The sequence below is a fragment of the Chlamydotis macqueenii genome, chromosome Z, assembly GCF_036417535.1.
Source record: "Chlamydotis macqueenii isolate bChlMac1 chromosome Z, bChlMac1.mat, whole genome shotgun sequence".
Classification (NCBI taxonomy): Eukaryota; Metazoa; Chordata; class Aves; order Otidiformes; family Otididae; genus Chlamydotis; species Chlamydotis macqueenii.
This window is the reverse complement of record NC_141593.1, coordinates 39,229,286-39,257,064: the sequence shown is the minus strand read 5'-3', so window position 1 is coordinate 39,257,064 and position 27,779 is coordinate 39,229,286. Positions and strand designations below refer to the sequence as shown.

The window sequence follows — 27,779 nt, the reverse complement described above, 5'->3', positions numbered from 1 at the left end:
AAATGCAATACAAAAATCAAAATTTAGCAACAAACCACAAAAAAAAAAGAATGAGAAAACTGTGCAAGCATTCCAGTGAGTACAGAATAAAACAATTTCTAAAGAAAGAAATAACTTGTAAAATTGTATTGTAGAATTAACAATATAGAATTATAGTGGTTCAGTGTTGCTGTTCTTCCCCGCCCCCCCCCCCAATATCTAGGTAAATAAAAAATGAAATACTTTTGCATATTACATATGATTTACTACACAGAGTCTTGTAAAAAGCATTGGTGTTTTCTCCAGTTCTTGATGATTTTACATAGGGTTTAGTTCTCGGGTGGATTTTTACTTTTTTTTTTGTTGCTATGAAAACAATAAAATATTGATTTAAAGAACCAGATAATTTATGGTCACAATAAAAAAAAAAACAAATAAATCATTATTTCACACACCTAAGGATTCCAAAGGATACATAAAATAAATATTTAAAAATAATGGTAAAATAGATTATAAATTAAAAAATTAAAGGTTTATGTTAAGTGTTCCTTTCAAAACATATGTATTTTAAAAAAATACTTTTATAGGCCATTTAATGTTTTTACACAATCTAGTTCCAGGAAACATGAGAAATAATGTTGGAACAGAACAGATGAATCCATTTTAGATATACTTTAGACATGTTTATTGTTAGAAAGAAAAGCAGACAAAATATTTTTGAAATATGAAATAAATAAAACAGTCAAACAGCATTTTAACACCAATAATGACTGTACAAGTCAGTAAAGTCTTACTAAACACATTTAAAAGCATTCCAACTAGCAAAGTATAAATAAAACCTGTCAAACACTTATGTAAATACAAAAACATTACATACACTTGATATAAACATATCTGGAAATAAACTCTAAGTAATAGTATTACTATTTTTATATTATTCAATACTATTTTAATATAATATGCAGTTTTATCTATAAGACTATTTTTATTATATTCTCTGCTCCTTTGCCTAGCACTCATCATCATACAGTTTATTTTCCCACATTTTTTTTGTACAGTTTTAAAAATAAGAATTTAATATCAGGGAACCTCAGTTCCTCAGTGGGAAATATATCATCAACATTTAATACTTGAAGTTCAAAAGAACATGACAAAGGCCATCTGTAACAGTCCGTATTATCCTAACTGTCATCATCATCACTACTATTGTGAGTCTTAGTCCATTCCCTGTAGGCCTGTCTTTTCTGAAAGCATGGCAAGGGAAGAAGAAAGCAGAAGCATTAGTTTAGAAGTATTTGTTTCTCTGGCAAATTTCTTAATTAAAGCAAAATAAAAGCCTAGAAAACAAAGAAATTCTGAAGCGATATTCTAGTTTAGAACATAGTGTGAGCACATGAAATCACCTATATCCTGTTTCTTTTAAACAGCATATACAATCTCTAAATCTGTGAAAGAAGTTTTATTCCCATCTAATCCAAAAATCTGTTGAAAATGCTACAATACACTGACTGCAGCAGGGCCAGTCACCAGACCTGTATGAACAAAAGTAACACAAGAGCAGAGAATAATCTTTTTTTCCCCATTAGAAAATATTATGCTATTCAAACTGCTTCAGATATTCAGATAGTAATACACTGAATCTTATCCAAAGCAGATAAGTATCTCTAGAACCAGAAACACTAAGCAGCAAAAACATTAGTACACTTGAGAGTAAAATAAGATTAAGACATCCAACGTACTACATCAGAAATTAAAATCTGCAAACAAAAAAAAATTACGCAATTCATTACTTTGTCATTTGACTGTCTACAGGGAGAATTACAACCCTGTTTGAAGCTTTCAAAACATTTCTTCAAGAGTAGTTCTGTCTTGGAATTCTCAGTAGTGAAAACTAATAAGAAATATGTAATTTTCCAACTTTAGCCACTTTCAACCAGTGGCTGCTATCACAAAACACGACAGTCATTACACAAGGCAACGCCTTTATGCTTTTGTAAGTTGGATAATGGTGGTGGTACTGTGCTGAGCCACCCAACAGAGTAAAGTTAGAATTGCATATTACATTGCAGAATTTTTTAAAGGCTCCTCAGGAAAAAAAAAAAACAAAACCAAACCACAAAATGTAAAGATGTACAAATTTAAGAAGCAAAAGCAATGCAAAGTCATTAGAGAAGTCTGCACATTAGAGCTGACTGTTGGCTTGCTAGCATTTTAGTGGTACACTTTAAAACAGAAAAGGGGATGTTTTGGAATTCATTTTCTTACCAAAAAAAAAAAAAAAGGAGAAAGATTAGCAAGTAAGTTTATGCCGTTCATCACTAGTAGCTTCTAACTATGCTCTAGTTAAGGTAATACTGCTGTATAACATTAGCTTTAAATTGGAGAGCATGGCTTAAAGCTATCTCATTAGAAGAAAGGCAGAGGCATACTATTTATTATCAAAGAACTTCCACAGTCTGCTGAACTAGATCACCAGTGAACGGTATGGTGAACATAGCTGAGATGTCTCAAACAGGACAATCCTCTTCTACCAGAAAACAAAAGGCACACCAATGAAATACAGAACAAACAGAAACGGCCAGATTGGAACATGAAACCAACAGCTGTGGCTATTCTCAAAATAGTCTAAAAATCTTATGGAAAGTCTACTTCATTCTTATCAACTTCTCCAAAAAGGTTATTTCTGTATGACTTCTCCAGCATTTTACTGGCACACTGTGAATCTTTCAATAAGTATTTTTATAATTCTGTTTACATTCATGCTATCACTAATTACTTGATTTCTATATTTGAGTATTTCTAAAATGCAGTTTTACCTCTAACAGAAAAAAAAAAAAAAACAGCAAACCAGGAACTTTGTAAGCTGCATAGTAGTTGAAATTTCCACTTCGATACTTCAGTCAAATTTGCTTAAATGGTAGCTGAATGAAAGAATAACTGCTGCTCAGCACGTTCATCGTGCAAACAGTATACCACTTAAAAACTGTTTCTGTTCTTTTAATGGCTGTAGTATGAGATAAAAAGAGTTATTTTAAGTGTGTTTAAAATGCTATTTAGATAAAATTGAGATTAAAAACTCACTGTTTAAAATGTGTATTATAAAATTACTTAAAATAGTATCTTTGCATTTTTCATCACTATTTATAAAAAATAAAAATTGAAGATAAACTTTTTAAATTACATAAATCTAACTATTCTATGATACTATGATCTTTTTCTTCTTTCAAAATGCTCCATATCTTGCAGAAGTCTCTACAGATATACTGGTATGGATTATGTTGTCTCTCTCAAAAGCTGTATCACAGAAACTAAATTACCAAAGTGGTCATAAACCTAAGAAATTAAATGGAACGTCTTGACTACTGAGTTAGTAGGTAAGGGCTAGTAGGGAATTTAAGAAATGGGAAATTCTGTAAACTATTTATTTCAACATATGATGAGTTAAAATATAGGTCAAATTATCTTTCATTTTCTTCACCTGTAACATTTGACTTCCAGTTCCATCTCTTAATCTGTAAGGTCTAATAACTCCATCTTCACCAAAAAAGCGAGGTGGACGCAGGCTTATCACATCTTCTGATGAATCTGCAACTCTGATGATAAAGTAGCAAATTTAAGCTATGCATCAATATCTCTACTCAGCTATAATATTTAGCAAAGGCTCTAAATTATGTTAAATACAGATTAAATTCAAATACTAGTGCAGTAACTGTTGTCCATATACATACTTTTGCATATGAATAGACACTAAGTAGATATTCTATGAAACAGTAATAGATTTTACTCAGAAATCTATTTCAGAGAATGATCATTAGAAAATTAGATGGCATAGTGCAGCACACACATGCAATAATTAGTGTCTAAGTATTGTACTTCAAAACTTCAAAATTAAAGGCATCTGTGCCATACAGAATTTCTGCTCTGATACTTTTCCTGCATTTCTCTGATAAAGAACTTAAAGTGGAAAAACAAAAGAGTCAGGCAACCTTATGGCAGTAAAAGTGGTCCAGCTCGCTAAGAAGAGGCGAGCTGTATTCAGATGAAGTTACTAAATGCCCCCTCAAAACATTTTCTCCTACTTCTTTACACATCACAGTGTGAGACAATCTATAGGAACAGCTTTATTAAAGCCAGACCAGCACAGTGTTCAATATGGAGTCCTAATACAGTTCTCAGTCTGAACAACTAGGATAAATCCTAGCATGACCTAGTAGCCTTGGAACTCATCTCATAGAGTAGTAGTAATATAAAAAGTAAGTTTTGATGCAGCTGAGAAGTACTTTCTTTTTGTATATTTCAGGTAAAAGGAAAAAATCAGCAATTGAAGGAAGCCTGATTGCTGAGACTTTTAACGAGGTTCTTTGCTAATGCTAGAAATACTTGACACTTCATGTTGTGTTTTTTTAAATAGAATCATAGAATCATAGAAAGGTTAGGGTTGGAAGGGACCTTCAACGGTCATCTAGTCCAACCCCCCTGCAAGAAGCAGGGACATCCCTGACTAGATCAGGTTGCTAAATGCTACCAACTGCATATTTTTTGAAGAGCCACCTATTTATTACATAAATAACAGTATGGATAAGATTTTTTTTCTAGCTCATCTGTATTAATGACAAAGTTGAGAGATCCAGAAACATTGATGCAGAAGTGATACAAAGACACAATGTACTACTGCTACTACTATTGTCTGTTTCATGCCATATGTCATTCTGCACACTTACTTTACTTACTTTTTAATACCCTGAAATGTACTGCTTGCCATGTCTATGATTCCTCCAGTAGGCCTAGCTACTGCTCCCACTAAGCCTTTTCCAACACCTTTGAAAAAACCAGCTGCTCCTTCTTTCTGAGCTCCTAAAAAAAAGGATTACATGCAGAAAAGAATTACAAAACAATGAGTTTTTCTTACAATCTTAGCAAACTTAATTACCATTTAATTACAAATCTTATTTGATATATAACTACATAGTCTCCTCCACACAAAGTTCATGTAAACAACATGTAAACTAAAAGTCAGTAGGAACATAAAATCTTTATAAAGATTTTTAATGCCTCATCAAATATCAAGGATTTACCATCAAACAAACAGTTAATGCATCAGAAGACAAACTTACCTCTTATTGGCTTTGTAACTATTCCTGTTATGCCACTGACAAAACCCTACCAAGAGAATCAATAGAGATGTTACAAATATACTTTAGGTTATATTTTTCATTTTTCACATTTTACTTACTACTTCATTGGTGAATAGCCTCAAAGTACATGTGCTGGAGTATTCTAAAATTCACTACAAGTTAACAGAATTAGAGACACCTGCTTGGCAGTTCTTACCTTCTCTTCTACCCTTGTATATTTTTCTTTAAACCTATCATTCAATTGTGACCAGATATTTCCAAAATCAGAATAAAGAGTAACAACTCTATGGTGACTATGGCAACCTCTGTATTTGTTACTCTTGCCTGCATAAAATCCATTAATCTTTTAATTATTTTTTTTTCTCCTTACAGAAACTAGTCCTTTTCCACCACGAGTGATACCCTCTCTCAGACCAGTGGGCTGTCTATTCATGGCTTCCCTCCTTTTCTGCTGGTAATCCTCATCCATAGTTATTGCGGCTACTCCTTTTGCCATAGCACCAGTGATTCTTGATGCAGCACCAGCTAATCCACCTATTGGAAAATAAAACAAAGTAAAATGCCAATGCAATTTACAAATACTCACCTATATTGCTTACTATTAAGTAAATTACAGTGATAATGCTGAAACTTACCAACAGCTCCTCCTACTAATGCTTTAAGTCCTAGTGCCATTCCTTCTATAAATTCTTCAGGACCCTGGATGGCTCCCTAAGAAAAAAAAAAAAGAAAAAAAAAAAAGGATGTATCTATGTTAAAGCTCCAAATAGTATGCATTACAAATTTTTCAATCTTACATTTTTATTGGAATTATATATAACAAAGAGAACAGGAGCGTGAGGCTGATTGAGAAAGTGTGAAAGGGCCCACAAGAGCACCTATGAGAAAAAGACTACTTTAAAATACTAATTTATTCCCTGAAGTCTGCTTATTTTAAAGCAAATTGAAAAAAAAGCAGATTTATGTTAAAATAAAAAACGTAAGGAACTGTCTTTTGTGAATTAAGTTAAACAGGCTCTTCTCTGCTTTTTATCTTGAGTTTTCCAGTAACTCTTCCTGGCACTTTCACTTTAAATTTTCAATTCCAAATCTAAATTTAAAACCAAAGGTATTGATATATCCACATTTTCAATGCAATTCATATTTATCTACTTGTGCTACATTTCATAACAAGGCAACAGAGATTTCTACCTGATAAGGTTCATAGAAGAATGCTTCTACTCCTTCAGACAAGCCTCTTATGAATCCAAATGGATTACCCAAGACATCAAGGCCAAGTATAAGAACATACATCTGCTTAATAGCCTAAAATAAAAATAGTTATTAGTAAATATATTTCAGAAGTTACACTAAACCAAAAGCAAACACTGTGGCATACCTAGATTTAAAAAAAGCAAAGGTAACATGAGTTTGATATTAAAAAATGAAAATTATTCAGAAAAGCAGAAATAGTTGTACTAAAAAGGATCTTACAGTAAGTAAACCATATTAAATCAGCCAAATAAACATTACTTCTTTCAAGCATTTCACAAATAACTGATATTAACATTCCTGAGATTCTACAAAGCAAGGACATTAACTATCTCTCTCTCATACTATATGATAAAATTTGGTCTGTTTCCATATGCTGAGAAAATTTTCTTGATTGTCACTGTAAAACATTATTACTATATCTATATGAAGTGTAATTTGATTTTAAAAAAAGGTTGAGCATCTCCTAGGAGGTTTCACATTTTCCCTCTGGGAAAAGGAAGGGTCAGAGAACAACAGACAACTCGTTCCCCAATTAAAACCCTGTAGAGGTTTTTTCTCCTTTAAAGATGGACAGAGCACTAAATTAATATGTCCGCAGAATCCCTTATTATTAATGATGGATGGATGGACAGAAGAGGACTGATTCTCTTATGCAAAAGCATGTATGTTGGATTCTCTCCACTGGATACCAGGACCTGAACAGTACACAAAGGCCAAAGAGGGATCATAATTCCTATACCAACTTCCAAGAAAAAGCATTAATAGCTTGATACTAATTCTGCTCTATTGGAGCTGCATTGTGTTTGCTTACAATATCTATTCCAGCAAGTTGTTTTGTTATCCATGCCTTTTTTCCCTCTGGTAATAAGTGGAGGAAATGGTACCTGTCCTCAGAATAAAGGCAACAAAATCCAGCTAATGAGTAATTGTTTAGTATGTGTTTATGTATTTAACCTCTGTACAAACATACAAGGCTGACAGTAATTTTATTTATTTTCATGGAACCAAAGCACACAGTAACACTTCCTAAATATAAATTCACTGAAATACTGAAATTTACTTATTCTAACCTGTTTTGAATAATGCCTTACAACTGCCGATTGCAGCTGTTGTGTAGTACAGAAGTGATAGCTGAGTTCAAAGAATGCTAACCTGAAAAAAAGAGAAAAAGTAAGTCATTATTATGCAGAGCAAATTAAAAAAATCTAACATATGTAATATTGGTTTAACCTTTGGAATTAATCCTTACAATCATACTTTTAACCTACTTAAAGACAACATCTTGTACATCTGTGAGGGTGGCTCCTATACTCTTCAGCAGGAGATTCAAGGATTGAAGTGGTATCAATTCATTCTTTCTTTCTTCTTTGTTACTATCTTCTCCACCCGTACTAAGTGAGAAGCTTAAGTGTAACTAAAGGATAAAAATGAGATTGAGAAAGAACATGGTTGGTTATTAGCATTATTTTTCTATCTTTATAATCTTTTAGATAATTTTAAAATTGAGATAACATGTTTCTAAGCTTGACTAAAATCAGACTGACTTCACAACAGAGAAAATAAATACACGATGTAGGGCAATAAAAAAAAAAGTTACATTGGAAGTTAAACTGAATAACCGCAACTACCTTTAAGAAAACAAGAACTTGAAATTGCTTACTCATGTTTTCAGATAAGGTCTCCAGAATCTTTTAGGTTATTAATCTAATTTAGGTTATTAGCTCGTTTCCAAAACATTTTGCTTCTATAACTCATACTCAAAATCAAAGCAGACTGAAAATGGTAACATATCGTGGTGTGCAGGAATAAGAAACAAAAGCCTGAAAACAAGTTATTATTAACACAAGCTTTACAAGTGTTAAATAAATACTAGAATACTACACAAGAAAAACTCTGCAGATGTTAATTAACCAAAGTATTTGTTTCACAGACATTAAGGTGACAGTCTTAAAAAATAAAACACATTCAGGAAAATTGCTCAGAGGGCTCTATATTGCATAAGTGCATTCAGCAGTTTTGAAAACCAGATGAAAAGAAGTTATGCCTGTTCAAGATTCTCTGAAGACAACACCATGTGCCATTCATTCATTTATGATATAACAGACTTAACTATAGCTCATTTCAAAGGCACACAGCTCATTTTGCAGAATCATCGTCACTTAATTCACAGCTCTACATCAACTTCATAACTGTTAAACAGCAATCTTTTATAAGAATCTGAAGCCCATTTATTCCATGCTATCTCCTCATGTAATTTTTCTCATCAAATATGACGGAATATGTTCAAAAAACAGCTTTTGTTTACTTTGTTACAAAGTGTTCACTTCGTTGTATTAACACGTAAAGGTTATTTTACTTTTGTCAAGTCCCAAGCAGTTTTTGTAACAAAACAACCGGAGACATAACTACAAACATCTAAATGAAGATACCCTGAAACAGCTACTAAATATACTCGGAATGAGTTAGGCTAAGCTGTTTACACAAAGCTAGCCAAGCACCTCTCCTTCTAGTAGGAGACCGTTTCGAACATCTCACCAGATACTGTAAAGAGGTGAAACTGTTCTTTGATCTATTTCCCATGGGATGGAGGGGAGATGGTCTAATTAAGAACCGTTATAGAACTTACAAAGTAGTAACACAGCTTTAAAAACATCAGCTACACAATGATCAAAAAACAAAGACCAGTAAGCTAAAAAATCATGAGAATTAAATCCGGGCAAAAAGGCTGTTGCTTCCATGTAAGTGGGCACATATTATTCAATAGCGGTACCTGAATGTTTATGGGAATGGGGAAATAGCTAAAAGTAGACTTCACTGGAGTCAAAAACCAAAACCGCTTTTCCAGTCAGTAAGTAACGATAAAGCAAGAAGTGTAATTGAGTAGTAATGCTGGTTGTATATGTTTTTTAGAAATTACTTCATTCTCCAATCCACAACACACTCTGCACACAACCTATAGCATTTTGGAAAGACGTCTTAAATAATAAAAAGAAAAAGAATTACTATATTTGAAGAAAGTAATCAATAGGAATAAAATAATGAATTTTTAATGTAAACACTTAGTAAATATTAATGTAAACTCCATATAAGTTAGTGGTAATAATGAAAGCACTTTTCTGTGACATTTTTATTTTAAGTTTTATCACCTCTATGTTTTTTCATTTCCAGTGCCTATTATCCTGCAGAAGACAAAAATCCTTCCATTAGAGCAAACACAGGCTGTGCTGTGAAAAAAGTATACCTTAATTGGAGAGATATGAAAGTATTCATACAAGCTGATTTGTGATGTATCCATTGATGATACACTCATCAGTTCTTCTTGAAGAGATTCAACATCCTTTTTGAAAAGTTCTAGCTGTGAACATTATAAAAAAATATTACTTTAAAATTTAGGGTATATAAAACTACCATGCATTTGTCACTGAGATCCAATACAGTGTCTAATACTACTTATACTCTCCTGATCTTATTTTTTCAATTTAAAAGTTGACATTGTGGAGCACTTTTAACTAGTTTGTTTGCTGCCTTTTTTTTTTTGTATGAAGAAGAAGAAACATATGTATAAAAAGACAATTCAACACACATCTATTTAATAGTTTGGGGTTTTTTTAATGAAAGTTCAAATACCAAATATTTTCAAGTAAAGTTTGGACAATTGTTACCTGGGTCAAACAAAGGGCATACATATCCTTTTGAATCCATAATATAGTGTATAGGTTTTTAAATACAAAAAACTAGTCTAAAGACTATTTTCCGTCACATAGAAACTAGACTTTAACACGTCTACATCTAGCCCTTTCTCTTTTCTCCTTCAAAAGACAGAGTTCTTTTGCAACAGTTTTTGAAGAACTGTCCATGTACAAAAAACATTTTAATATTTTTAAATAATAGCAATTCTAAAGTTACAGTCAGACGAAAAGACTTAACTAGTCAAAGAAAATGAAGTTGTAACTGAGAATAATGTAAGAGGTCCTTTCAGAACAGTAAACCCAGGTACCACCTTGCTACTTAAACAAGCAAAACTGTCAATGTAATAAAGATTAAGTAGGGATCAAATCCTAAGTGAAAGTGCCAAAGGGCCGAAGAGGGCCTCCTCTAATTTCTGGATTCACTGATTCAGCTCGGAATGCTGATCTCAAATAATCCATCTTTCTACTGGGAGAGGAAAGAGAAAATAAAATACCACAACATTTTTTTTTTCCATTACACAATCAGGCATTGAAAATTAACATAAATCTTCAAACTACCACAACAATCCAGAATTCATAGGTAAAGGTGATACCAGCAGACATAACAGACTGTATGCCCTAAGACACTGCTGGGAGCTACCAGTTTAGATTACGTATTCCTGCAGAAGAAAATACAGTGATACTTTACAGAACAGTTAGGCTTGGAAGAGACCTTTAAAGGTCATCTAGTCCAACTCCCTGCAAGGAGCAGGGACATCTCCAACCACATCAAGTTGCTCAGAACTCCCTCTAAACTGGCCTTGAATGTTTTGAGGGATGGGGCATCCACCATCTTTCTGGGCAACCTGTTCCAGTGTTCCACCACCCTCACTGTAAAAACGTTTTTTCTTGTATCAAGCCTGAATTTGCCTCCTTCTAGTTTAAAACCATTACCCCTCATTCTTTCACAACAGGCTCTGCTAAAGAGTTTCTCCCCATTCTTATAAGCCTCCTTTAGGCACTGGACAGCTGCTACAAGGTCTCCCTGGAGCCTCCTCCAGGCTGAATAGCCCCAACTCTCTCAGCCTGTCCTCACAGGAGAGGTGCTCCAGTCCCCCCGATTGTCTTCCTGGTCCTCCTCTGGACCCGCTCCAACAGGCCCATGTCCTTCTCACGTTGGGGGCCCCAAAGCTGGATGCAGTACTCCAGGTGAGGTCTCACAAGAGCAGAGTAGAGGGGCAGAACAACCTCCCTCAAACTGCTGGCCATGCTGCTTCTGATGCAGCCCAGAATGTGGTTGGCTTTCTGGCGTGCAGCACACATTGCTGGCTCATGTTGAGTTTCTCATCCCAAGTCCTTCTCCTCAGGGCTGCCCTCAATCCATTCTCTGCCCAGCCTGTTTTGTGCTTGGGATTGCCCCAACCCATGTGCACGACCTTGCTCTTGGCCTTGCTGAACTTCATGAGGCTTGCACAGGCGCATTCTTCAAGCCTGTCAAGGTCCCTCTGGATGCCATCCCTTCCCTCCAGTGTGTCAAACGCACCACAGAGCTTGATGTCATCTGCAAACTTGCTAAGGGTACACTCTATCCCACTGTCCATGTTGCTGACAAAGATGTTAAACAGGGCTGGTCCCAATACCAATCCCAGAGGAACGTCACTCGTCACCAGTCTCCACTTGGACATTGAGCTGTAGAGCACCACTCTCTGAGTGCGGCCATCCAGCCAGTTCCTTATCCACTGAGTGGTCCATCCATCAGATCCACATCCCTCCAGTTTAGAGACAAGGATGTCGTCTGGGACAATGTCAAATGTTTTGCACAAGTCTAAGTAGATGCTGTCAGTTCATATATTTTATTTAATTTCTACTGTTCCTATGTACAAACTTTTCTCATTCGTCCTGTACAGTAACTCACTTCCCTCACACTGCCTTCTCTGCTCCACTTATCAACCACATCATCTTCCAATTTTATAATTTTGCATAAAATTACCAAAGACACTTTTACTTCCTAATCAACCCCTCTCTCCATTCCTTACTCTCATATGCAGATAAGTTTCAGTGATTTCCTGGCCTAGAATTTTTTTTAATTTTTTTTTTTTAAATAAGCTATGTTAAGGAAAATAGTATTATTTTCACTTCATTCCTGTCTTGAGTTCTTAATTAACTGATCCCTCACTCATTAGTAAGACTGAAGAGTCTACAACAGCATTAGTTTCATTCTTTTCAGAAGGCTTTGATGCTTTCTTTTCATAGCAAGCATGATGAGGATAAAGGAAAGAGTTTACTGTTTCCCTCATGCAATAGTAACTCTTAAAAACCTCACAGCTTCATATTAGTCCCAGACACAGCAATTAACCAGTATTATGGACACAGACGACTAAGTTAGATTTTTTTTCTGTTTTTAAATACAAGCTTAATAATTACAATCTTAAAATCCATTAATCTTTAAACAAAAAAAAAAGGTTTCTACCTCTTGATCACTCGGCACATCAGTCTGAGTAAAGAATTCAACCAGTGCATACAGAAAGCCAAGGTCTAATCTGAGATCCATCTCTTGAATCAGGACTTTAAAATACCTAATGAAATAACATGAAAAAAAAAAAAACCAACCAAATATTGAAGTGTTTTACAAAAGTGTGTAACACAAAATTTAATCTAAGGTATTTAGACCACTTATGTATTGACTTCAGATACTTTTTGGAGGGAGTGGGAGAGAGAGATTCACCATTACTGGTGAAAAGGCAGGCTCCCATAGTGATGTAAGATAAATACATTTCCTGTAATCAAAACTATTTTAATCAAGTAGCAACATTTAAGACTGTATATAGCACCAATAAACACAGGGTTTTTTTCTAAATCAAAAAAGACAAAAAATCTGCATGAAGACAGTCAAAAATCATTACTTACTTGGCAATTATGTGGGTGAAAAAAAGTGGCTGAGCTTTCAACCCTCTTTAAGAGCTCTGATCTTTCTAAGAATGGGTTGGTGTAAAATTATCTTACATTACATTTGCCCCTATAATAATTTCAAAGCTTGATTAAACATAATCAATAGCAAAAGATACGGTATATGTTAAAATACTTACTTAATATGAGATATCTGTGAATGACCCGCAGTTCTCATGACAATACTCACATCAGTAAATGGTTTTGGTGCTATGAAATTGTAAAATAAAAAGAGATCAGCACAGATTTTTATGATATATACACCTTCGTATTTTTAATATGAAAATGTCATATATATTCAGGATTTTCTCAATTCTGTAAAGCGAGATCACATAATGGATATGACTTGCAAACAACTAAGGGAAAAGAGCAGGAGCAGAAAGGAATAGGAAGACAATGATGAAATAGAACATCAAAATTCTATTTCACTGATCTCTGAAAATGTACCATTTTCATTTAAAAGCAAATGAATATTGAGATAATTATACATACATAATTTCCCTACTCATGGAATAAGATATTCCAACAGCCAATACAAAAATATAAACTACACAAGAAAAAGAATTGTACAGATTTATGCATGCTAGCTTGAAACTGGTCATATTTAAAACAAACACCTGACATATTATTACATTCTGTACAAAATTACAAGCAGTATTCTTTGTCTCCAGAATCCCTCCTAAGAGTACTCTGGTCTTTCAAGTGACTTTGCCCCAAATCAGTTTATGGAAGACTGCAGTTCATTATATACTATACTGACATTGAGGTCCATGCTCCAAGCAACAGAGAAGCTGGAAGACTACATACAACACAGACAAAACATAATGAGATCTACAGAGCTTATAAATGGTGCCTCACATAGCAATTTTTAGTTTAGGCTGGCACCGGCACATATTTCTTTTCTTATTAATTAAGATTATTTCAGATAGGTCCCTAGGTCATCTACTGCACACAAGCAAAGAAAAAAATAAAAAACATGTTAAGAGAAAGAATTTATTTGTGTCAGCAGGGAAAAAAAATTCAATGACTAAAGATGAAAAGTGAATCCTCACCACTCCAAATACAAGTAATACAGAAGCACTGCAACAGATTCACTACCATCAAGATAAGCTTGCTTTTTTCTTATTTTCAGCAGGTAACTCTTCTCCTATATTAGCATTAAGGTTTAGTTGTGGTCTGAATGCAACTGCCAAAAGCCCGTTTTAAGCTTGATGCAAATGTAACTTTCACATTATGCTCCCAAAAGCACTGAATTAGTGTGTAAAAACGATGTGCTTAAAAGGTATGATATTGATGGATGAAGGAAATTTTGTTTTCTTTCTGACCATTAACTATTTCAATGATTACCCATATATCTCCTTTGTAAAGAAAACTAGTTATCTCTGTAACATTCATATTTGTGTAATCCATAGTCAGTAAACTTATACAGACTTCATCTGATAAAACATCGTTAACTTCAGTACAAGCAAGTTATCTTGTCATTTTAGAAGTAAGGATTATGTTAAACTAGAAGAACAAACCTGAATCCAAGGTGATGGACTTTGGAGGTTTAATAGGATAGAACACAAAGGGAAATATGGCTCCAGGAATCTGGTTTTGTATCTAATAGGGGTAAGGACAGGACAAGGTGTAACACATTTGCTTTTCAATAGTGAAATATTTTAAAATCAGGACAAGGACAAGAATTATGAACATTACCTGTAGCATTCAATTCAATCCACCAATTCAAAAGCAGGAAAAAAAAACCAACCTGCTATTGCAGTTTAAAATATTTTTATTTTCAAAATGAAATTATCCAAGCTAGAAGTTACAAAAGCTTCTCTAAGTTGGTGGCAATAACTGGTTCACAGAATTTTTGCTAAGGATTTGTTTTCAAAAACTTGAACATATGTATGACAACAAATTGTACCTGTTTTTTTTTGGATGGTTGTAAAGAAAAGCTACAAGAAAAAGCATGGAAGATGAATGCTAAAATGTTTTTCCTGAACAGTCACAGTTTTTCTTCCCAGAAGCATTTAAGCAGTATTTCCAAAGACTGAGAAGCACTGATGTAAAAGCCAATGAGTCTGGATTTGTCATTGATTTAAACTCAAAACATGACAAATCCAAAAACAATTCTAAAAATAAATCCAAGTTTGCATAGAAGTCACTTTTTCTTAATAAATAACTCAGTTTTTTGACAAGACTCACCTGTATCCTGTAAATTTGAATTCTGAAAGACTTCTGATGTGCAGATGAACTGTATTCTACCTTTAAAGCTGGTAGATAATTTCTTCTGATAGGAATCTCATTTGGTTGTTGAATTTTCATGTTCATTCCATTAGGAGTTAAACAAACCTATTGTATAATTAAAGAAAATTTGGTATGCTATGTGTTTCAAAAGACTGCTTTTATTAATACACTTTAAAATTTACACTATTCATTAGCATTGTAAAGATTGCTTAGCAATAAAATTTTTGCAGCTTTTAAGTCAGCTGCCACAACTTTCCTTTATTTGAAACAATAAAATTTTGTCAGAAATTTCAAAAGAGGTAGCTACAAAATATTGCATTATTTGGGGGATTACTAGCACTTAATTTACTGCTTTCTAGAGGAAAGGCAGAGTAGTATAATGTAACGGTCTATGACCGAGGTGAAAATTGGCTCATTTACCTGTATCATGTTCATTTACCTACAAGACAATTCTAATGAGTATCTAGAATTTACTTACAGACAGGCACAGCAGCATTTAAAGCATAATGTGCTTCCACATGCTAGAATAATTTTTGAAATTATTTTTTTCACATACATTTGGTTGAACAACACAGCTGAATTATCCCACAATAACGCACTTGAAGTGCTAAAACAAACAAACCCCAAACTAATACCCTGCCCACCTCCCTGGTATAACAAATGAATAAAATGTAAAGTTTTTTTACTGTAGCTTTATGCATATTTAGTCCCATGACCTGCAAAAATGTTATGCATCCATTTCAAAGTTAGAGCCTAACAACGAAAAGTCTGCAGCAAGCTTTCAAACATTTGTGGATTTTTTTCCAAAGATTTTTTTTTCTAGATAGAGGTAAAGAAGGGTTTTCAAATGGATTAGGCAAATCAATAATTTCAGTTTTCACTGGAAGTTTCTTCAAAGACAGCAAAATTGAAAGATTATCTTTTTCCTGTGTATATGTGTAAACAACAGAGTTAGAGAACTATCAGTATTACCAAAACATTTGATTCCAACTCAATAATCTTATTTTCTGAAGGAGTTAGCTCACTGTAATCTTTGAATTCTTGTTCTAATTTATCAGTCTGCTTAACACTCATTGGTCTCCATCTTGATTTCTTCTTGGGTTTTGTCTCCCAGACCACATCAGAACTTTGAAAACAAAACAAAGGACCAAGAGAGAAGGATTAGCTATTTCAAAACAAGTTGTACCTACCATAGCATGGCTTTTAATAGGTTAATAACTATAGTATGAGAAACCACAACATAAAGCACTACTGTAGTAAATAAATTGAACCAAGTTATCCAATGCCTTCTTAGTACTAAGTGGAAGCCAGTCTCTTCAATACAATGCAAAAAAGAAAAACTAACAGCAAGTCTGTATAAATCTCCACTTTGATGAAGATGGGTATGTAAGGATACTTAATCAGGAAGCTTAGGTTCAATAGTACTGCCATCCATTATTCTACAATCTCAATGTAGGTCTTTTTTGCATATATTCCTGCATGTATTTTAGCATCACTGAATTTCTAGAAATTGAGAACTTCTTCAAGTCAAGATGAAGTGATTCTTGAACTGTCTATTATTTTTGATAGCTGGTTTCCTCACTCTTTCTGTCTAAATCCATAGACAGTGATTTTGGTTTACGTGCTTCCTTCTACCAATTTTATGGTGGTGGTTTTTGGTTTTGTTCAGGTTTTTTTTCGTTTCAGTTTTGTTTTTTCTTTTTTAAATGCTATCCCCAAATCATTTCTTTTCTTTTGTTTCTTACTTTTATTACTAATAAAACAACAAAGTAATTAATCTCCACTAAAAGGCACTGGGCTCTTTTCTGCTTAATTCCACTGCTACTGTGAGAAGCTTTCATGTTGTTTCTGCACCAAGTTAGATATAAAAAGAACAGGAAAGGCAGTTTGTAAGACATTCACAAATGGGAACTTTCTGAGGATAATAAATTATTCCATGGGTTCAGTAAAAAAAAAAAAAAAAAGGAGCCTGTTATTCAGAAAGAGGTTTCAGGAGTTTGAGATCCACTCAGGGTTTTAACAAGAAAACAATACCAAGTATAAGTAAGTGCTAGACTACTGACTATGGATGACTGCTTCCAAAAACCATGGGTTCAGTGAAATCTCAACACTACAATTAGCTGCCACTTTTAACTGAGTGTTTCCACCGTCTAGATAGTTATCAGAGCTCACTTTCTCAGGTGAGGACAAGGATTGAAGATTTCCCTTCTGAATGACAGAAAATTATAGTGAAAACATTTCTCATTACAACAGGAAAACATAACGATTTAGTTCTAAGTATTCTTACCCAGACCTTTTTTCCTCTTCCATCATACCCTAAAATGAAATTCAGCGAGAGAAAATACCTGAACTTAAACATTTTAGACTGCTGGCACACAAAATAAGTTACCTTGTAATTCCAATGTAGGATACTTCTTGCTTTGTATAATTATTAACCAACGAAATCCCAACATCTTGCAAAGACAGAATAATTTCTTGTTCTGCTAGTTCTGCTTTTACACTTTCATACGTCAATTTAAACACATTCTCATCTTCAGTGATTAGGACAATACGCTGCAAACCTTCAAAAAATGACACTAAATACACCACTTTTCTAGAATCCAGGCTGAGTATTTCCATTTTGTCCTACAAACAAGAGAGGAAAAGTTTTTAGAGCTCTATTCATCATTCTACCCCACAGGTAAATGCAAAAGTCTAAGCAACACCAACAGTAGAAGACATTTTTTAATAGTTATAGGAAAACAATAAAATTTTTAATTAAAGTTTTACAGTAGTCTCTCTCTCACATTTAGACTTTTAAACTGAAGACAATGCTTATTGGCACAAGCTCCAGCAAACAGTCTTGTTACTGCTCTGTGATGAACCTCATACATGAGATTGCTGGTCATACTCATTACATATGGAATTTCATACATACACTGATGAACAGATTAATAAATTAGACAGCATTAGAAGGAGATTTAGTTAACAGACATACTTCTTTTGGGGTAATTTCCTCAGTTCTATTTCCACATTTCCATTTCAATTTTCTAGATCCTGCTGGGTCTGCCCAAGTATACAGTACTGCCTTATTTGGCTGAAGACAGTCTTCCAATTCACTGAGGGAGCTACAACAAAGTAATATCAAATTAAAGTACTACTGAATATTTTGTGTCAATTATTTTTGCATTCTAGCATTTCAGCAAGAACACTTTAATAATTTGTGTATGAAAACAAGTTGTGTATGAAAAAAATGCACAAAACCATTCACAGCACAATAATAAAAACAGTATTTATATTTCAAAATACATATATATACTTCAGTAATAAAGGACATAAAGTAGATTTTAAACACTCATTTTCTCCACTTGTGATTAATAGGGAAACATCAAGTAGAGAAAATGACAATGGAGCTTACAAGTCGAAAGGAAAACTTAGGATGGGTGCTGCCTAACATTAATATTCCAAGAGAAGAAAAGTGTGTTCAGAATCCATTATTTAGGAAAGGTTTCCCCTATATGATTTGCTGAAGGGAAAGAAGTGTAGTATTTAGTATCTGGATATAGTGGATATTTAAAAAAAAATATTTTAAACTCCATTCCCCCTCACAGTTAAAAACTGGCAGCAGTCTTCTACAGCTCTCTGAAAGGAGCCTACCCCAAGAGGGGACATGGAGAGGGAGGGGCTGATCTCTTCTCACTGGGATCCAATGACAGGACATGTGGGAATGATTCAAAGCTGCACCAAGGGAGGTTTAGACTGGACATGAGAAAGCATTTTTTTACCAAGAGGGTGGTCAAACACTGGAACAGGCTTCCTACCGAAGTCATTGATGCCCCAAGCCTGTCAGCATTTAAGAGGCATTTGGACAATGCCCTTAATAACAGGCTTTAACTTTCGGTCAGCCCAGAATTGGTCAGGCAGTTGGACTAGACGATTGTTGTAGGTCTCTTCCAACTGAAATATTCTAGTCTATTCTACACACTTCAATACAAATTTACATATATACTTATTAAATTTACACTAGAAATGCCCACAAGTCAGGTAAAAAGATAAAAATTACTGATCTCTACAGATAAAAACCAAAGGAAACAATTGGCTATATTGTTCAGATAAACAGGAACATACAACTGCAAGCTTAATTTGACCAGCAGTTCTTCCATTTTTCAAGTAAAAATCTTTAAACAACACTGCTCTGACTGAAAAAAAAAATAGTGGAGCCTATTTGGCTTTTAAAAAGAAACAGGTCAGGAATCTGTAAATATGCTTACACTTACCAGTACTGCACAGTATCTGCATACAGTAGCAAAGTACTGCAAAGACATTCCAGCTTGAGAACAGAACCAGTATAGCTACATGCAGGTGCAGAACCAAATTATCACTGATTGCAGATAATCCATATTTGTTAAAATAATCTTAATTTTCGTCTGGCTTGACAAATTTTATGTAACTACCTACCCATTTTTCAATTCACTCCCTTTTCTCTCCCATAACTTTTGAATCCATTCTTTCAGCTAAATAACTAAATATGATAGAACAATAAGTGTCTCAAATCTAATTATATTTATAACTCATTTTTTACTCATTCCGCATGGTCAGCACCTGCACAGTTCCAGAAAAGCCAAGCACATCCCTTACTTGCACCAGGTATGTAAAGGAATGTAGAGGGCAAGGCCCCAAAATTCATATAAAAAGAGACCAGAGAGCTTCCTTACCTTACAAAACGACTTCTTTATTTGTAGAAACAGGCATGTAGCATTAGCTAACCTTGCTCTGTTAACAATTCATTCCTTCGATTTATAAACCAAGATATTTTAAGGTGTTCTGACAAAATTAGACAGCCATTTATTAAAAAATAGGCTTCTTAATAAATAGGCATGTTTGCGATACATGAAGTAACATATCTCCAGGCATACATCCACACTAAAACTCTTCTTACATACCTTTGTCCATACTCAATAATTTCCTCTTTAGTATGGTTTATCAACAGAAATGGAGCTGCGCCATCATGGTAATTAGAAAAGGTAATCACTGTAGAATGTTCAGTCAGGTTAACATCCACTGTAATTCCTCCAAGCTATGAGATGTAAAAATTATGAAATAAATCACAGTGGAATTAATTCCAATAAAGCAAATATAGTTTAAACATTTTGGAAAACTTTTAGTCTCATAAGACAAAAACATCAAGCAGACAACAAAAGCAAAACATCAAACAAACATCCTGTTTTAATATATCTTTAAAATATCTTCCTGATCACACTACTAGGTAACAGGCATTGCACTTAGTAACGAAAACTATGGAGGATTTCTGAACTGTCAAAATTTAGGCTAGTAGTAGAGCAACCTTCCTTGAATCATTCATACTCACTAATACCCTCCAAAACATTCTACTATTAGAAACACTCATATATTTAAAAACTACTGTTAAATGAGACTATACACAATGTAGAAGTACATATAGTGGAGTCAAAGTAACTGTTCAAGTAGCTTAGTATTACTTTAGAACTAACGTAAATACTTCTCAGCCTCAGCTACAGAACACTAGTAAAACAAGCTGTGTTCCAGCTTCTATAGATCTGCTTCGCACAGAAGTACTTAAAATGAAACACCTACTCATAGGTGGGCATACACACACAGGAAAGACAGAGCATAAGAGCAATACGCTTCATATACATAATTTTTTCCCCACTTAAGGTTTTGCAATATTTGACTGTATGGGAAGACAAAGTTCTGCAAACAAAAATGAAACAGTTACTTATGCTGTTTTACCTAATTTCCAAAAGCAATCATTTACCTGGTTGTCCAAATGCAGTAGTAGACAGTTTTCTTGCTTATCAAAATTTATCTTCTTTGGGGGGAGATTAGAATTTTCAACTCTAACAAGAAGTTTGTTGGCATCATTTTCAGGCCAAAAGGGAATGCACTGGAAAAAATAAATCAGATATCTTAAATAAGTGAGAAAACAAACTAGATGTTAAATGGCATTCACTTCAGCCCAAAGTTCATTCACTAAAATTCTACCCAGAAGTGTAGTGAGTTGGATCAGAAACTGTATTAAAAAACCTAAAAGTAATTACTTACCTGAACACAACAAACTGAAAGGAAGTCAGAAATAATTCAGACTACAGTGAAGAGACCAAGGAGTTAAGGAGCTAAAAGTGAAAACAGTAAGACTTCATAGTCACATAAAGATTTAAAATAGGTAATGCATATGAAATCTAGAGTGTCAAGCTGAGCATGGCTACAACACCAAAATGGCCAAGCTTGTTACCAAGAGAGAAAAAAATAAATAAATAAAAACCACCAACAAAACTGTTCTCCCATTAACAGACCTCTTGCCAAGTAAGTATAAACTACAAATCAATCTTTTAGTGACAATCAATGACAAATAGGGATATTAGCATAAATATACCCCATAGTAATTTGAGTATGCAGGACATCAGCATACTAGCTGTTCTTCTGAAATACTTTATATATATATATAAAAACACATATACACATACATATACAGACACACATGGGGGTATATAACATATATAAATAAAACATGAAGCATTAGGCAGATAAATCAGAGAGCATGTTCTGCTATTCACATCTACAACTGAAATCACAGCCTTTCTGGGTTTAAAAGTCCCATAGACAATCTCTCTTCAATAGTTTATGCACCAAATGGATAAGACAAGGAGATAAGGAATATAACAGTTTTAATTGTAACTAATGAAAATTTTCCAACTAATTAAAAGAGTCCTTCCACAGGAACAAGCTATGATTAACATAACTCTCAATCAGCAACAGTTGAAGTCTGTCTAGATAGACCAGCTTTCCTGTATTTCAAACTGTTCACCTGCAACATCCAGAACTTCAGGAGCAACTTTCTCCAACACAGGTTAAGAAATTGGATGTTTGCATTTAATTGTGTCTGAATCCTAGAATTAAATCTTCAATGGTGAAAGACTAGTTCACCAACTTACCATGCCACTAAGTTCCCTTTCCCATTGTTTCTCACACCACAGGAAGCAGGAAGACAAAGGAAAAAAATATAGTTAAACAGCAAGATTGAAGGTGTTACCTACATCAATATGTATCCTACAAAGAAAATTTAAATTGTGTTGTGTCATAAAATACAGTAAGTCTCAACATGGAAATTGAGAGCTCAAATGAAATTCAAGGAGAATTAGTTAACAGTAAACAAAAGTTTGAAACCAAAAGCAAAATAAGTTAAAAAGATTGGCTAAACAAGAAGTTACAGAATCAACTACAGAGAACTGAAATTTCTGCAACAGTCTTCAGCCGCAGAATGTGTCACAAAACGATGCTGTTTCCAAATGTTTTACCACACTCTTGCTAAGTCCTTCACTAGATATTATATTTATTCATCAATCTCCATTCCATAATAGGATCTTTAAGTATATTTATCAGTGGTCTCATTTACAGTCTTCAGTAATGTTTTCTTTCTTTCTTTCTCTAAGAATGTACGTTGGTCAACCGTCTTGCACTATACCTAACTCAAAGGACTGTCCTTGGCAAGCTATTTCATACTAATCACTGTCCAACAACTTCTATTACAACCTTTGAAGAACAGTAGATTTATCTAAAAATTGAAGTTAAAGTTTCTGATAGATTGGCTGCTTTCTAGACAGAGGAGGTGGATTCTACACAAGGATTGCTTTTTTCCCTGAGAACACAGGCTGTAACTAAAGAGTGGACAAAAAGAAAATAAAAGCAGCAGGAAGGACTCTGCTTAACTTAAAATGACCAAAATAGAATGGAGGGAGAGGGGAGTAAGCTGAGACACAAATTAATATTTCAACAAGCTTCTAGATTTTTGGAGATCAACCTAATGTAAAAGAGTAAAGTGAGAAGCACTCAAAAAAAAATCACAAGTATTATTAAAAAAAAAAATCTAGGTTAGTGGCATAGTGGAGTTCCATATCTCAAGAACAGGATCAGCTGGGAAATTATTCCTCGAAATCTGTGCTGGATGCTCAAAAGATAGAGCAATAGTTCCTGGACTCTACCTGGATTTAGAATAGGTAAGAAATACACTGGACTGAGCAACTGGGTTACAAATGAACAACCTTGGCAGACTTAACTGTCACAACACAGATCTTTAAAGACTGCTTATCAAAAGGGAAAATACCAATACAATGTTGATACTTGATAAGGTAAGCAATTCTGTGAGTGAAGTGTGGAAAAATTTAGGACAGGATATGGATACCTCTGGAGACCTCTACTAACTGCATTTGATAAACTTGAAGTGATCCTAAAATCTATGAAGTCCTCCTTTGATACTTGATCACTGAAAGAAGAACTGTGCAATATACTTGTGCAATATGCTAGAAAATTCTGTAAGCCTATCAATAAAACAGTCAACGTACGAAAACCACACATTATGTATGTAGCAATGTATTTCAACTTTCAAAACCATTATGTTTGAATAGTTTTTGCAAAAATTTTCAAAAGTTCTTGTAAAGTAATTAAAATTATTCTAATAACAACTCCATATCAAACATAAACCACAGAACTCCAAGAAGTAATAAAATCTAACTACATTTTCTCAGAGTATGAAGTCAGATATGAAGTGCCCCATGCGACTACACATGAACCTTTGTCATTTCAGAGCTTTATCAAAGAGCTAGATGAGGAACCACATCTAAAGAACCCCAAAACTATGCAGAGTCAAACAAAAGTTTGGTTCAGAGGAACATAAGAATATTAGGAAAAGAACAAATGTGCAGGTTTATGGCAAACAGCATATTCTTGAGTAAAAATAAAGAAATTTTTTTGACAATAATGGTAAACATTATGGGAAGCTGAACTGACTTAAACATGTAAAGATCTAAACATCATTGTGTACAGCTTAACAAGAATCACAATGGAACAATGACAACAAAAAACAAGCAAAGTAAAATTGATTTCATAAATTGAAATAATGATACATAAATGGTATGTCCCTTCCATAATCATTAAAGATAAAATGCACACCGAAGGAGCATGTGTTTAAGGTACCAAAATGTGAAAAAAGATATGGTTACAAATGTGATTTAAAATACTCTCTTAACCTTGGTAGTTTAGTTTGCAAGCATTTTTGGTAACGACTTGGAGTATTTACAGTGCTAAAAAAAAAAGTAAGAGGGCTTCCAATCACATTATTTGTTAGCCTAAACTCAGTCTCTGTTTTGGATATGCTCTCTTCAAGATTCACTGGAAGGTAAGGAGGGAGATTTCACTCTTCCCAGAAGGCAGTATGGATCACTTTCAGCTTTCATAGAACTCCAGCACTATCTCAAATAGGTGTTGCTTTTCCAACAGCTCCTGAAGGTGTGATGGCCCCAAGACTCAGAACACATACAAAACTTAATTGTGGGATACTGCAGGGCAAACAACCAAGCCGCACGCCAAGTCTGCAACAGTCTAAACCTCTGCAGTATAGTTAAAAGCCAAAAAGTCATTTCCACACCACTTGGTCTGGGGGCCCGTGATCCCCCTCTAGAAATGATGCATTAAGCACTAAAAAACAGCAGTGAGACTAGTCCCAGAAGAAGAGTTTAGAGCTATCTGAACTGATCCACAAGAGGGATTTTCTTCCTATATGAAAGGGACATGACATGTATCAGGTCAGCAAAACTATTCTATCATACACCACTGCAAAAACTGAACAGAACTTTCAGTGTCACTGCAGAAAGACATAATGTATTAAGAGTACAGGTCTTTTTCTCATACTACTTATGATGGAGGTAACAGAGCAAGCAACCCAATTCCAATATAAACTAGTTTTACAATATGTCCTAAAGCAACACTGAGAAAAGGCAATAGGATACAGATAATTTATTGAAAAAGCACAATGTAGTCAGACATTGTCATTGAATACTACATATGGCTTATATTTTCTATCAGTGAGTTCAAAGCAATTTTTTTTCTTAAATAAACAACACAGAATAGCCTCCTTCATAAGTTTACCTGTTGCAAAACAATAGGAATCCACTTTTCCTTGCCTTCTTCAGCTACTTCCAAAGTGTATTTGCTTCTATTTGAGATCATAAAAAACGGAGTGAAAGTTACAATTCTAGTAATATTAAAACTGCTGTTGTTTATGGTGACACCCACCTGTGAACAGAAAGACATTGTTAGAAGTATGTTGTTCTCTTCTTACCTCACTTTTATCTCCTGAAAGTAATTAATCTGAAAAATAAGAAATTTAACTCACGTGATATTCCTTTTTATGACTTTTGCATTTTACAGAGCCATGACTTCCAACAGTGTCCAGTGAAAACTGGTCAGACAGCTCACTGTCAGTTACCATAAGTTGTACCTATGAAGAAGCACCCTGAATTAATTTTCAATTTACAGATACTGGCAACATTTAAAATGACATCTAAAGTATGGATATATAAAAACATAAATATAAGTACATAGTGGAAATATTGGTGTTTCTATTAAAAAGTCAAGACATATTGTCTTACAAAGATATTTTCTACCACACTTAGTTACAAGCTATGTGGAATAAGGATTATAAGTGTAATATACTCCAGAGGAAGCAACCACATAAGGATCCTTCCCAAAACCTAACACAATTAAAATCTCAAAGGCAAATCAACATAGTCTTGTAATCTCTCTTGTATCATTCATCCATCAGTAATATTCAGCATTAAAAAACTCACATAGCAGACTCAAATGTTAAACTGCATCTTGATCGTAGCTTACTACCAATTCAGACCCAATCTACCAACCACCACTGCAAGGATTCATTTTTCAAGTAGCATTCCTTTTTCAAGTAACACAGCTTTAGATTTCTTACACAACTTCTACGTCTCATATAGAATAAGGACCTTTATCAAAGCAGTTTAAATAGAATAAAGGAAACTCTTATTTAGGAAACACTTCTCAGTGCCTTTTATTAATCTCAAAATATGACAATCTCTGTCTTAACAATACATTTGATAAAGTAAATTTCCCATCTCAAGCATCTGTGACACCACACCTATTCAAAATGTTCTGTCTTTAAACAGAGATACAGTAGGTTCCATGCCCTTTACAAAACATAGCATAGTGTAGATAACTTTCAAAGCGTAAAAATGCTTTAATCAATAACATAGAGGAGCACAGAGCTGTCAGGTTTTACAAAATATAATACCTTGTTATTTTGGAGAAAGTTTTTGGGCTGGAAGGAAAAAAGGAGAGGCTTCTTGTAATCTGGAGGATGCTTGCGGTGAATACCATCAGCTTTGTATTGCAACATTCGACCAGTTTTATTTACCATCCAGTATGGACTGTGAATCGCTATAATCATCTGCCCAGTTGTGTAGGTCACGTGAACAGCAATATCCAGTTCAGTCTTATCCAACTCTGTGATGCAGTAAAATGTTGTGAAACTGATATCCTGTAGATTGCTTTTTATATGGTACTCACTTTTCCAATTTTGATCAAGATAGTTAAGCAACTGCAAATCTAGTTTTGTTTGATCCAAGACTGCATTATGAATTTGGGCTGAACATCCTTCTTGTAGAGTGTCACATTTGTTCCCATTTCCCTTCAAAACCAAACCAAACAGTGTACATTTACATGAGTTACACTTGAAATTCATATCAACCTTTATTTTCTAGCTAGCTTTGAAAATTAAGATACAAGTTAAAATTTTAAAACACTTATTACACTATTAAACTGTTACATTCTTAAACATCTACCTTAATACAACATTTTACAGAAAAAAATCTACTCATGGTCATCAATATTCAAGACACACACACAAAAAATGTGTCACCAAATTCAAATACATAAACATGCTTAAATGACAGATTTTCTCAACTTAGTATTTCTTTCACTACATTTAAATTTGTAAGAGATGTACAGAAAAGAATCTGTTACTTCCATACATTTGGTAGAGGCCATGGTCTCTAGCTGTAATAGTTGTGCATTTGTGACAAAATTTTATTATTAAATTCTACTATTTGAATCCAAATACTAAATATTAAGATCATCTGAAAAAAAAATAATTTGTGTCTCCCATCTATATTTCTTTTATCCTAAGTCTACATCAGTAAGCACTGGGACACAAGCATAGCGGATCGACAGAATAAAACAGTTAGTGTTGCGGAACCAATGGCCACACTGTACATGTTTTAGGTGTTTTACTTGAGACTAGCTCTCATCTGGCCCTATTAACTGTTAAAGTGCACCTAATTGTTAATTTTTTTTTCTGAAAAGAGTACACAGTCTGGCACTAGGCTGCAACCCAAGCCAAAACCTGGCAAAAACACAGGCCTGTGAGAATTCATTAAAAGCACGCTCCTGCTAAAAATCAGGGACAGCACACAAAATGCTACTGTAGGCTGAATCACCTATGTCACTTGAAGCACTCATAATTCACAGGAAAAATGACACTGTTTAATTAGGCTCAAACTGCACTTCAGCAACAGAAAGTGACTCTCTCACGGGGCTAAACTTGTACAGTGTAAGTTTTACTTTGCTTATATATCTAAAGTATTATTTATTACCAATGATTAAAACCACCACCTTTCACATTCTAGTACTATTTCATTTCTGTAGATACAGGCTTGCCCTTACAAGATGTGTAAACTTGCTTCAC

At 34.1% G+C, this 27,779-nt stretch overlaps 1 protein-coding gene across 6 annotated transcripts in view; it reads right to left on the bottom strand.

Moving 5' to 3' along the window:
- VPS13A (vacuolar protein sorting 13 homolog A) overlaps window positions 1–27,779 on the bottom strand; it is a 111,854-nt gene that overhangs the window by 14,583 nt on the left and 69,492 nt on the right. For 3 of the 6 annotated variants that reach the window (XR_015261430.1, XM_086770323.1, XM_086770327.1), the window contains 21 exons: window positions 26,328–26,723; window positions 25,401–25,505; window positions 25,154–25,300; window positions 20,988–21,116; window positions 20,137–20,270; window positions 18,192–18,321; window positions 17,604–17,839; window positions 16,187–16,340; window positions 15,173–15,319; window positions 14,503–14,584; window positions 13,123–13,192; window positions 12,507–12,612; window positions 9,610–9,723; window positions 7,637–7,782; window positions 7,439–7,520; window positions 6,306–6,419; window positions 5,750–5,825; window positions 5,485–5,648; window positions 5,094–5,139; window positions 4,710–4,833; window positions 3,458–3,572 (listed from right to left, as the gene is read on the bottom strand). Coding sequence is in view for 5 of the 6 variants with exons in the window: in XM_086770323.1 (XP_086626449.1) it covers window positions 3,458–3,572; window positions 4,710–4,833; window positions 5,094–5,139; window positions 5,485–5,648; window positions 5,750–5,825; window positions 6,306–6,419; window positions 7,439–7,520; window positions 7,637–7,782; window positions 9,610–9,723; window positions 12,507–12,612; window positions 13,123–13,192; window positions 14,503–14,584; window positions 15,173–15,319; window positions 16,187–16,340; window positions 17,604–17,839; window positions 18,192–18,321; window positions 20,137–20,270; window positions 20,988–21,116; window positions 25,154–25,300; window positions 25,401–25,505; window positions 26,328–26,723 (2,817 nt within the window). In the remaining variant the exon portion in view is untranslated. Of the gene's footprint in view, window positions 1–647; window positions 2,984–3,457; window positions 3,573–4,709; window positions 4,834–5,093; window positions 5,140–5,484; window positions 5,649–5,749; window positions 5,826–6,305; window positions 6,420–7,438; window positions 7,521–7,636; window positions 7,783–9,609; window positions 9,724–12,506; window positions 12,613–13,122; window positions 13,193–14,502; window positions 14,585–15,172; window positions 15,320–16,186; window positions 16,341–17,603; window positions 17,840–18,191; window positions 18,322–20,136; window positions 20,271–20,987; window positions 21,117–25,153; window positions 25,301–25,400; window positions 25,506–26,327; window positions 26,724–27,779 lie in introns of those variants that run through there. The other 3 variants (XM_086770325.1, XM_086770324.1, XM_086770326.1) reach the window with 3 other exon arrangements.